This window comes from Triplophysa rosa, linkage group LG4 (genome assembly GCF_024868665.1).
Source record: "Triplophysa rosa linkage group LG4, Trosa_1v2, whole genome shotgun sequence".
In the NCBI taxonomy this organism is placed as follows: Eukaryota; Metazoa; Chordata; class Actinopteri; order Cypriniformes; family Nemacheilidae; genus Triplophysa; species Triplophysa rosa.
The window spans coordinates 10,777,737-10,790,777 of NC_079893.1; the positions used below are offsets into that span (position 1 = coordinate 10,777,737).

Here is a 13,041-nt window from a genome sequence, read left to right on the forward strand (position 1 = left end):
GCCGATCTCCTCCCTGGGGGTCCCCCCCACGGCGAGGGATCCGTACTGCCAGCCATCGAACCACCCCCGGGAGGTCGATGAAGCAGAACGTACCCCTAGCCTCCCTGTCGGTCCCTGGGAGCCTGACAAGAGCTTCCCAAACGGTCATGGTGACTATGGGATACGGTCCGTCTCGGCTACGCGATCCAACTCCCCGGACGCCCGCCCAAGTTTCGGGGCATCCTCTTAACCTCAGCAGAGGCAAGGATGCCCCGTGCTTCGGGCCGAGGTCGCCACCCCTCTGGTGAGGAAGCGATCGTGCTCGTCCCTCTAGCCGAGATGTTCAACGGGTTACAGCCCGTACTTCATCGTCCCCAAAAGAGCGGGGGTCGCTAGATCTGCGTACCCTTAACAGGCACCTACTCAAGCTGCCGTTCAGGATGCTCACGTAGAAGCGCATCCTGGCATCTGTCAGATGTCAAGATGGATTCATGGCAATCGACCTGAAGGACGCTTACTCTCATGTCTCTTTCTCCCTCGTCATCGCCCGTTCCTACGGTTCGCTTTCGAGGGTCAGGCATATTAGTACAGAGTCCTCCCCTTCGGTCTGTCCCTGTCCCCACGAGTCTTCACGAAGATCGTGGAAGCCGCCCTCACTCCCCTCAGGGAGAGAGGTGTGCGGGTACTAAACTATCTCGACGACTGGCTCATTTGACACACTCGTGAGATCTGTTATGTACACACAGGGACCTAGTGCTATGGCATCCTCAACGGTGGTGATACCCCTCAGGTTGATGCACATGAGACCGCTCCAACACTGGTTACAGAGTCGAGTTCCCTGGAGAGCGTGGCACACCGGCAGCAGGCGGATGGTGATTACGCTTTTCTGCCGACGCACCCTAACCCCTTGGTCTTCAATGACCTTTTCTACGGACAGGGGTCCCTCTCGGGCAAGCGAGATGCATCAGGGTCGACAGACGCCTCCCTGCAGGGTTGGGGTGCCGTGTGCAACGGGCACGCAGTGTCAAGGCGATGGACGGGCCCCCGCCTGCGCAGGCATATCAATTGCCTAGAGTTGTTGGATGTGCTACCCGCACTGAAGGGGTTACAACCTCTCGTGCAGAACAAGCACGTGCTGGTCCGGTCAGACTGCACAACTGCCGTAGCGTTTTTAACCGCCAGGGTGGCGTTCGCTTATGGCAGCTAACACGACTCTCCCGACGCCTCCTCCTGTGGAGTCCGCAGGGCCACACATATCCCAGGTGACCTGAACCAGACAGCCGATGTGCTCTCTCGTCAGTTGACGCCTCGCGGAGAGTGGCGACTCCACCCCCGCGTAGCCAGCTCATTGGGGACAGTCAGGGCGGGCTCAGGTAGACCCCTTCGCCTCCCTGGACACCACCCATTGCCGCTAAGGTACTCCCTGCCTCGGCACGGAGGCTCTAGCGCACAGCTGGCCGTGGGACAAGCGGAAGTACGTCTTTCCCCCAGTGAGCCTCATTGCACAGACCCTGTGCAAGGTCAGGGAAGAGGAGCATCAAGTGTACTAGTTGCGCCATACTGGCCCAACCGGACTTGGTTCTCGGAGCTAATGCTCTTGACGACAGCTCCCCCCTGGCCGATTCCCCTGACGAAGGACCTGCTTTCCCAGGGGAAGGGCACGTTATGGCATCACGGGCTAGACCTCTGGAACCTCCATGTCTGGCCCCTGGACGGAACGAGGAGATCCTGAGTGGCCTAACCCCTGCGGCGGTTAAGACCACTACTCAGGCTAGGGCCCTGGCCACTAGGTGACGATACGCCTAGTGGTGCCTCTTCTCATCCTGGTGCTCTTCTCGAAGAGAAGACCCGCGGAGTTGCTTGATCAAGTGGGTGCGGTCCTTCCAGAGACTCGAGAATAATCTCTCCCCTTCCACACTGAACGTGTATGTAGCCGCTGTTGCCGCTCATCACGACCCAGTTGCTGGTAGTCTCTAGGACAGCACAACCTGATCATTTGGTTCCTAAGGGCGCGGGAAGGACATCACCCGCGCTCCGTACCCTCTTACGACCTTGATGCGGTCCTGGAGCCCCTCGGAGATGCCGCTCTTTCTCACTTCACGATGAAGACGGCTCTCGGGAGGACGCTCAAGAGGGTAGCGGACCTACAAGCATTCTCCGTGTCCACAGATTGCCTAGAACTCGGGCCCGGTTATTCTCACGCTATCCTGAGACCCCGGCCCGGCTACGTGCCCAAAGTTCCCACCACTCCCCCGAGACACCAGGTGGTGAACTTACAGGCGCTCCCCACCGGGGAGGAAGACCCAACCCCATCCGTGTTGTGTCCAGTACGCGCATTGCGCCTCTGCTTGGACCGCACGCAGAGCCGCAGTAGCTCTGAGCAGCTCTTTGTCTGTTTTGGAGATCAGCAGGGAGGGCTGTCTCAAACAGAGATTGGCGCACTGGATCATGGACGCCGTCACTATGGCGTACCTGTCCTAATTCGCCTACGCCCACTGGGTGAGAGCTCTCTCCACACGGAGTACAGCCTCCTCGTGGGCACTGGCTCGAGGCGCCTCTCTGGCAGACATCTGCAGAGCTGCGGGTTGGGCTACACCCATCACCTTCGCGAGGTCCTACAGCCTCCGCGTAAAACCGGTATCGGCTCGAGTCTTGCAGGCATCAGGCAAGACTGGCGGCCGGTAGGGTGTACGCCTATGACAGTACCTTCCCCCCTTTCTCCTAAGGGGGTCAGCGTACTAACTAGCCTCCCTTCTTCCCCCACTGGGTGAAGAACAGGCACTCCATCCATCACTAGCAAGCACCTCCTGCGGGCGGGCTGGGCAGAGCAGCCCTGCCCCTTAGGCCGGGTATCTCCGGAGTTATTCGCAACATAGCTCTAACCGGACCTAGTGCTACCAGACGTTGCAACCCCCCAGTAGGGCGGTTCCGTCTGATGTATCCTCATGCTGGTTCCCACCTTGGTAACCCATGACCTCCTTAGGTGGACCTCCACCTCGCGGTTAACTCCTTCAGTCCGCACTTTCTTCCCATGAGTTCTCCCCCATCGGTGAGACCATGTTGGTATCTCCACTAGTCTCCTCCCTGTGGTAGGAAGTGGTCTCTGTAGCGCATCCCCCGCTTGAGGAAGTAGCGCTTACCCAGTGGCCTTACGGTTCCGGGCGGCTTCTCGCTGTTAGAGAAACAAGGCCGCCGCCTGTGAGGCCGAAGGTAGGGGCCTTCCCACCTTTCAAGAAAGCTCTGGGACCCCCTACCTACCCACTGGTAGGTTACAATTTCGCGGTAGCGTTCACGGCTGACACGCCCAGGCCAGTCACCGTCGCTTCGTTGAGATTGTGACAGGGCACAGTGTTATGGCGTTTTCCATTGGAACCCCATCTGTCGGTTCGACACAACGTCGAGAGACCGACAGAAAGGGAACGTCTCGGTTACGTTTGTAACCTCGGTTCCCTGATGGAGGGAACGAGACGTTGTGTCCTCTTGCCACAACACGTGCTGTCCACTGCAGCAGTCGTGAGAGGTCTCAGGCTCCTCAGAACTAAGGTGAATGAATGAGGCACGCCGTCTCCCTTTTATACCCGGATATCCGGGGGCGGAGTCCGGCATGCAAATTTCATTCGCCAATTTTCATTGGCCTTTTCTAAGAAGTCGGAAGTGATTGGTTCTCAAGGACGAACCCCATCTGTCGGTTCGACACAACGTCTCGTTCCCTCCATCAGGGAACCGAGGTTACAAACGTAACCGAGACGATCTGTTGCGGGCCAGATATATGTGGCCATATTGAACTAGCAGGCACCTGGTATGGTATGAAAACATAAGTAATGCATTACCTGGTTGGATGTTGTCTCTGATGATAGTCACGTGATCATCGCGGTCAGGTCGCGTGTGCTCGTGCCAAAAGCCAATGACATGGCCGAGTTCGTGAACAACGATGCCAAACTTGTCGCAGTTCTTCCCAATGGATATCGCCTGGGGGCCGTTGCCTCGACGACCGACGTAGGAGCAACACCTTCAGAACAAAAAAGGACACTTTTAAACATTTACATTCTGAATGAGATGTCTGCATCATGTTGGCTCGCCACACTCGCGAACAGTGATGAGGAGCACAGTGATGATTGTAACTCACAGATTCTTGCTGTGTTGTTACCTTAACAACAACTATAAACACATTCAATTCTGACTGTGTGCCAATGCAAAATATTGCAGGAGAGAGAGAAAGTGAGTATGTCCTAAGCACAGACAGTATTGAAAAGAATTGCGTCGTATTAATATATGATTGTATTGGCCAGTCACACTGTATTGTGTGTGTATTCCTGTAAGATACAGAGACCATTTGTCACGTGGAGAGAATTGTAACTTGCTATTGTTGGCATGTAAATCCGATTATTACAACTTTGGTTTGGGTGCATAACAAATGTAAAGGAAATGTTTGGGTCAGATATCTTACATGTACAGCTGTATTAAACACATATTTTAATTAATAATATCATGCTCGAAAGAGGTCTGTTTCGTGGAATCAGCCATAGAATCCGAGAGCAGTATAGTGTAGTGATTGGCTCAGAGTTTAATAATGCCATATCTGCCCTTCATCTGTGCCATAATGTAAACATTCACAAAGGTTGTGAAGTCCGAGTTTGTGTTGTCAGATGGAATCTCAACAGTTTTCATTTAGGCATGTCTCAGATACTCAAACACTCAGTAATCTCAATTCCAGTCGGTCTATTTATAGCGTGGATTAGAACCTTAATCCCTCATTTCATAGCCAATGATAGTTTGAAGTACACACAGACAAATAAATAGGGAAAAACAGACCCACAAGATAACTAATTTTACTAAAACCTAAATTACTATGTTAACTAGTAACTTAAATGCAACCTATAAATAAATATCTAGATAGATGTGCAACATCCAATATTTCTAAACCTTTATATTTAATGCAGATAAATGCAAAACAACCAGTCAGCACACGTTTCTAAACACCATTACTCACAAACGCCTTTGTCAAATACACTTTTGTCTGTCGGTCCATTGCTGCATGACATCCACTGATTATAATAGATATGAGTGCAGTGAGATGGATAATATTATGTGATGTTCTCCTCCACCTCTGTCTGTTCTGCTTTAATCTACTCTTGCCCTTCTGTCAATGATGTTTCTCTCTGTAATCTCTGAATCTGATTCATTATTTCATCTCACCTCCTGTGCCCTTTCCACCAGCATCTCTCACTCCAGCTACTCATTAAAAGACACTTCATATCCTCAATTTCCATACATAAGACTGAATGACATTCATAAACTGATAATACAAAATGCTGATCGAATGATCAATCAAAAGCAAAGATTCCAACATATTCAAGCTGCCACCGTGTTTATCTAGATTTATGCGATTTCCTTCTTCCCTTCTCTCTTCCTTGTTAACACGCTGTTAGGATTCCATTCCTAAGAACAATAGGCGCTTTGCTCACTGTGGTAACGGGGCAGGAAGGAAAGCCAGGCCGACTGCAGTCGTCTCAGCCGACACTCACTCACTCGCTCTCGCAACACACACACAAACACCTTACAGGATACACTCATAACAATGAGAGTCGAGTATCTGAGTGTGTTTCATATTGACCAGTGAGTTTTACTCGACCTTTTTTACACTGAATACGTGTTCACATGCGCAGAGGAGTCACAACTTGATGTGAAATGCATTGGGTCGCATATGAGATTTCCTTGAGAAAAGGTTGTCATTTTATATGATCTCCTCTAGACTTTTAGAAGATCTCAACCATCTCATATAGGCTATGTTTAGATATGCCAAACATACCTCCTTACAATGAAAAGTCAGTCAGAGAATCTCACCAGATTTTCAAGATCGGATTATCAGAGCTATGCTTCAACATTCATTTTATTGCCCTGTGAACTTTTACTGTTGCGAGTTTTTACTGTCATTTGTGTCCATTTTTATTTCTCTTGGAATTTTGTTACAAACCTCAAAAGAAACCCCATTGTCATGCCCATGAAGTCTCCTGAGCAGTGTTGGGTGTAACTAGTTACTACGTAATTAGTTACTGTGATTTAATTACTTTTCCCTTGAAAAAGTATAGTAAGGGATTACTCTTATTTTTTCAGTAATTTAATTAGTTACTTTTGATGTAATTAAACTAAATACTTTGTGTAATATATGTGTGTGCAATAGTGGAATTGACATCAGTCAGTTTAAAATCTGTGCTTTAATGTATAATTCTCACATTTGTAATACTTTGGTCAGTTAATAAGAGTACTTTATGTACTTTAATATTATTTATTTGAATGAATTAAAAGAGCCGTTTCATGCCTATCCTTGAATCACTTAACTAATCAAGGTTGATATAGGATATAGAAAGTAATTAGTAATAAGTAACTAAATACTTTTTGGAGAGAGTAATTTGTACAGTAATCTAATTATGCTATTGAATATGTAATTAGTAACTAGTAATTCATTACTTTTTTAGAGTAACTTACCCAACACTGCTGAAACACATTTTCCTCTGTTTTTCTTAGGACATACTGTAGTATAAATGTGTGAACCTCATTTTCATTATTTCCTTGAGGGCAAAAAATGTAATAATACAAAGGACACTCAGAGTCACTCAGATTGTTAGACACGCACCCGCATGGTCTGTATGTGAAGACGATGTAACTCTCCTCGTCGGTTTTCTCGATGAAGGTCACGCACGTCTGTTTCTCCCAGTGTCTCATGGCTTGTTTTAACATGGCCCTCTGGCTGCCTGAAAAACACAGAAATGTTCACAAGCATTCATAAGCCAACGGTGTACACGCATGCACACACCTCGGTTCCTTACCAGTGAAGTTGCCACCTATGACGTAAGGGATGACTCCCCCGGGCCAGATCTTCTCTGCTCGGGATGTGGCAGCACGCGGCACTCGAGACTTCACACTTTTAACGCCGGTTCCACTCTTTCCTCCGGCTTTAGAGGTCGGTACATTTTCACTGCTATTTACTGGCCATGATTCTGCACCACACAGAGAGAAAACATTATAATAATACAAGATGCCATGTAAAAACAAACAAACTGAATGTGTTTTCAAAGTTCATTGCATTATCACAAGAAGTCTTTCATTTAATTTAAGTATTCTTCATCTGGTCTCTACAAATAAGTATCTGTAAAAATCAGATGTATCAAATCAAATGCCAAAGTTCCTTTAGTAATGAGAGATGGGATTAAAGATATTAAACTGATGAAACATGTCTCGCTGTCAAAATCAGGCAGGCTTTCTAGAAGGTTAAACATGCACATTACTCAAGCTTTTATTGCAATAAAATCCAACCTCCCGGCACATGACTGCACCACCCACATGATTCCAGTGTAATACACTTGGAAAAGACACTCAAGATTTTTTTGCACGAGATAATATGCAATGATAACAAAAAGTTTAACAACCTTTTGAGAAGTAGAGTAAGCATGCACTTTAAAAATGTTTATCTATGGAAAAAAAGGCACATAAAAATAAATAATTATATGAATATTTTATATTATGATCATTTTTTTACTTTCGAGCAACATGTTGGCACACAGTCCATTGGACCACCGGCACCAACATGAATCATACATTTTTACTAAACTAACTACCCATATACGTATAATAAAGTACCTGTTAATAATATATGAAATGGTTTCATATATATTCATATATATATATATATATATATATATATATATATAATCTAAACATACAAAACTATTACCAAAAACGTTTTGAAATGTGTGACAAAATACAAAGACCCTTTGTCAAAGACTTTGAAAATAGTAGTTTTCTTCATATCAGGTGCTGTTTTACAGTGCTCAAGTATAAAAGTGAACTAACCAAAGCCTAGCCGTCGTATTCTGTCCAGCAACAGATATAATGAGCCTCTCTTCTTACTGGGATTATGTTCATCTAGACCACCTGAGAGTAAAAAACACACATATTAGTATTATGCAATAAAATTTACTAAATACCTGCATCCTTTTCACTAAACATCTGTAATGCAGTTTATTCAGACGCTAAATGTGCTAAATAGAAATGTGCTGTATTTTATTGAAGTAATTCTGGTTCTTTTCAGCACAAACACACATCGTTTCTATCTAGATTTGACTTGTTATAGATTGTTCACAAAACCTAAACGCTACTTCCATTGTACATTTAGCATTGTGCTATTATCCAAAAAGGGCACAAAACAGAATTTTATTGAAAGTTCCCTGTATTGCATAATACAGTTGAAGGGGAGGAGTTAACGAAAGCTCCTCCCAAGCCATATAATTTACATCATTTGAGATGGATAGTCCCTAGAGGGCGGAAGTGCATTTTCAGATTTTAACAGAAGATTATGAGGGCACATGAATTTTAAAAAGAGAATGACCCACACTGGTAAGCTATTTACAATAGACGCTGCATATATATTTGATAAAAAATAGGAGTTTGCTAGTTGCACAAGATGGCGCCGGTGAGCTTTTGGGACGCCATAGTCGGCAGACTAATTTCCGGTAGTATAACTCTATATGGGAAAATTCGCATTTTTGGCCGGCAAATATGGGTGTTTTTTTTAGATAAAAAAGAAGACAGTGCTATATCAGCGATATGACAGATCCTCGAGCACATCGTTAAGCCAAAACAACTCGATAGTGTTATATGACCGGAAATTAGTCTGCCGACCCTGGCGTTGCAAAAGCTCACTAGCACCATCTTGTGCAACTAGCCTATTTTTTATTTCACTGGGACTTTAAGTTTTATTTAAGTTATTTGTTAAAAATTAGTACAAAACAAAACTTTGGCAAATACCATTTTTTTTTATCTGAAGCACTTTTCTTAAAGTCGTAACTTTAAAAAAACACTAACTATGAAAAGGAAAATGTTTTTTAATTTAGCATTGTAAACTTTACACAATATCGAACGACTTAAAGTTAGTCAGACCTTTTATATCTCCAGCAATATTAAAAGATGTACTGTTTATAAAATAAAAATTACCAGTGTATCATATTCTAGTATTTTATCAATCAATAATCCCATTCGCACAGTGTTTTGTGTAATCCCTTAATTAGTACTGACCATAAAACCATTGTGTGTGCTTTAATTATATTATTTTAATAAAATACATTATTTTCACTGTTCTACATTTTTCATTTTTCAAAGGCCATAATAGTTTTTTTATGGAATTTATTATAGTCTATTAGTTTGTCTGCTTACTAAACTTAGTTTACTAGTTCTGTTAACTGTGCTTATGTTGTAAATAACATAACATGAACATTGCCTGATGCTATAGCCTGACCGAGCCCAGACAGATGTGTGAAATTCCTCTCACTGGCTCAGTGCCTTTTTCTCACTTATTTTATTCCTCTGTCCTCGCCTCTTACCATCCCTACATTCACTATCCTCTTCTCCCTCCTTCAACTTCTCACCTATTCTTTTTTCATTCCCTCCTCTATTCACACATCTATGTTCCTCTGCTCTCTTCCTTTTCCATTTACCCTCTCTCTGTCTCTCCCTCTGGAATTTCTCTGATGTGGACAGGAAAGTGAGGAACAAACAAAACTCTGAATCGAAGACGCAGGAAAAGGCTGAGCTCAGGCATTTATGCACACACACACAGGTATACGGTGTGACTGTTTGAACATGCATCAGTCTCCCGCTGTTCATGGTCCTGATGCAGTTTGCCCTTCTACCCTGGTGGCACATCCTGTGACAACCCCGGTCAGAACGGAAAGCAAAGCTGAATCCTTATCACCACTTTTGGTCTCGCTTCCGTCTTGCTGCCAAAGATTTGGATGAGGATCAAGGTGATATTGCTGACGGTAGTGTCGCCCAGTTCTCATAGTTGAATCTCTCCTAGTGTGCCTGTGAGGATCAGTACTAAATATATCCTGTTGTACACTTCACACTGAAGGACTCTGTCCTGACATCTTGGCTTACGTATCAAGATTGTGCCAATGGGAAAGACATGCACACACATTTTGGCTTTGGTCTGTTTAGGCTGTTTAAATATCATTGTTTGAGTTAGCAAACTTTTCAGACAAACAAATATACACACTTTTGCACTATTACATAGGGAAAAATAGGCCTTAGTACTGTATGTAAACACACACACACACACACACACACACACACTCGGGTTGTTTGCTGATGGTGCAATGGAGTTGAGGCAGGAGCATTTATCAAGTCGAATCACCTGAAGCTACAGTATAAACTCCCAATATCCCACACACATTATTCAACTTCAATATGACTTTAATATCTTTAGATCACCCACAGCCTATGACAATTGTAGACATTTATTCTATCTTTTTGACACCTCAGCATCTCGGACTGATAAATTCATAGATTTAAAATGCGCATTCTACAGAAGCTGTTCTGAGTCTGTGTTTCTGTGTGTCACCCTACACAGGGTCTTGATCGCCTGGAGGAAGGTCTGACTAGAAACATGACACCAGGACAATAAAACCACATGGGCAGCTTCAAGGACTGAGTCAAACAGAAGCTCAAACCTTGAACCTTGAACTGCAGAAAGAGTCATTGTTGTTGTTCTGGCCCAGACACAACCCACAACCCTCAGCAGCTGCTGACTGCAGCTTTAACCTTGTCTCTACAGTACTGTATGTCTGCTACTGTACCCAGCTGAAAAAACACGTGCAACACAGATAAGGCAGATAATGTGTTAACCTCGGACAGGAGCTTTCAGTTTTGAAAGATGTTTCATGAGAAAAAGTTTACCCAAAAATGAAAATTCTGCCATTATTTACTGACTTTATAGTTATCAAGACTGCTGGTTGCTGTTTATAATGGAAATACAATTAAATTAAAATTGACTGAATGCTTAAGAATGAAAAAGATTGAAAAGCATTAGTAAAGAAATGGTGTATTTGACTGCTAGTATTCTATATATTCCAATATATACACTTTTAAAAAAGGTGCTTCAAAAGGTTCTTCGATGCCATACACTCTTAAAAATAAAGGCGATGCCATAGAAGAACCATTTTTGGTTCCACAAAGAACCATTCAGTCAAATGTTCTTTAAAGAACCATCTCTTTCTTACTTCTTTACTTTTTTCTTCAGATTATAAAAAAGTAAGAAAGAGATGGTTCTTTTTAAGAGTGTAGACCACAGAGGTGCTTCACGATTCCATAGAAGAACCTTTTTGGTCTAAATGGTTCCATAAAGACAAACGAAGGATAATTGACGAGGGCAGGTGGGGAACATTAGACACGGCAGGGAAGCAATACAGGAAACGAGAGGGGCGGGGCCAATGACAAGACACCAGAAAACACATGGAGTGTCAAAAGATAAACACCCATGGCTTTCTCACACAAAACATAAGGCTTTGCCACGACTCTGCCTCAAGACCAAGAAGTCCATGACAAGATAAAGCAGAGTCGTGACAGAAACTTTAACATCCGAAGAACCTTTCTGTTTCACAAAAGGTTCTTTGTGGGGAAAAGGTTCTTCAGACTACAAAAAGGTAAGAAAGAGATGGTTCTTTAAAGCAGGGGTTCCCAAACTTTTCAGCCCGCGATCCCCAAAATGACAGTGCCAGTGACTCGAGACTCCTCCACTATCCTCGGAGGTGGTTAAAGTATACAAACGTTGTGCGCAAATGCGTACATGCACCTATTCTACCCAAACGCGCATAATAACAACACAAAAGAGCACAGTCTAACATAATATCAGAAAGAAAAAGAGCTTTATTGCCAAGTGTGCTTGGACACACAAGGAATTTGTCTTAGTGATAGAAGCTTCCAGTGCACATACAGGATAATATTATTTTATAGTTACTTTACTTGTTGTTATACATAAACTAGGGATGGGCGATATGGCCCTAAAACTCTATCACGATAATTCCTGGTATTTGTTGCGATAACGATAAAAATGACGATATATCCATAACGCCATCCACCGCTGTTTTTTGCGTCAAGTGATAGTAGCTGCATGTAGTCTAGACCCTCAGAAAAACAAATATTATCAAAAAGTAAAACTTTACTTACCCCAAATCAAACAACTCCTAAAATATACCTACAGTATTTTTGTAAATATAAAATATAATAGTGAGATTCGACTTCAAAAGGTGTTTTGGCCAGCGTGATGAAATTGAATTGCACCGCAAATCAGAATCATAGACGTTTAAATGTCAGTTATATCTCCCTGTTTTAGACACTATGCTGGCCGAATTGGACAGGCGATTCTCAACTGACGCAATGGCCCTGAGTGTGGCATGTGATGCTGTATTCAGTTGTGACAAGAACGGCATCGGTCCTTTACTAAGCACGTATGCGAGCTTTCAGATCCACCCTCAGCTTGTGACTGCTGAAATGGATCTAGTGAAATGTGCGATTGCATCGTCGATCACCCTTGAAAAGCTTAAAAATGAAGTGCGGAAGGATCAATATCCAAACTTTTACCGACTCCTGCAGCTTGCTCTCACACTGCCCGTTGGTTCTGCTACATCAGAAAGAAGTTTCTCAGTTATGAGAAGAATCAGAAACTGGCTCCGGTCTGCAATGGCTCAGGACAGATTTTCAGATCTTTCCCTATTGCACATAGAGAACGATTTGACTGCAAATGTACCTGAAGAGAAGATTGTGGACATCTACGCAAATCGGAAAAAGGCGGATTCTCCTGCATTAGGTAAGATATACGTTTTTATATCTCCTTTGTTTAGTCTTGTTATTGGTAAATGTATAAATTATATAGGTAATAACTAATATATAATTGAAATGTAGAAAATATGTTATGGTATTTAAAAAAAATCTGAGCTCATGGATAGATGGTAGGTGCCCCTCCAGGCAAAAATGTGAAACTCCGCCTATGGTGCTGCTGTAAATGGACTTGCTGCACCTAACCTAATGCGGTTGCTAATGTCGTTAATGTGACGTAATCACCTCAGGGGTCATGATCGAGGAGGAGGAAATTCATAAGGCTGATGGCTTTTTATTCGCATGGTTTTATTTTATTTAACTTAACTAATGTTTTTATATTTTGTTACACTTATTGATTACATACGCTATTTCTAATAATAAAAAAAATATTTATGAAAATCATCTTTCGTG

General features: G+C 43.6%; 1 protein-coding gene across 1 annotated transcript in view; it reads right to left on the reverse strand.

Moving 5' to 3' along the window:
* The window catches only part of tll1 (tolloid-like 1), a 50,143-nt gene that overhangs the window by 19,545 nt on the left and 17,557 nt on the right, over window positions 1-13,041 (reverse strand). Inside the window, exons 4-7 of the mRNA XM_057332588.1 lie at window positions 7,831-7,911; window positions 6,807-6,977; window positions 6,614-6,731; window positions 3,810-3,988 (exon numbers count right to left, since the gene is read on the reverse strand). Of these exons, the coding sequence (XP_057188571.1) occupies window positions 3,810-3,988; window positions 6,614-6,731; window positions 6,807-6,977; window positions 7,831-7,911 (549 nt within the window). The remainder of the gene's footprint in view (window positions 1-3,809; window positions 3,989-6,613; window positions 6,732-6,806; window positions 6,978-7,830; window positions 7,912-13,041) is intronic.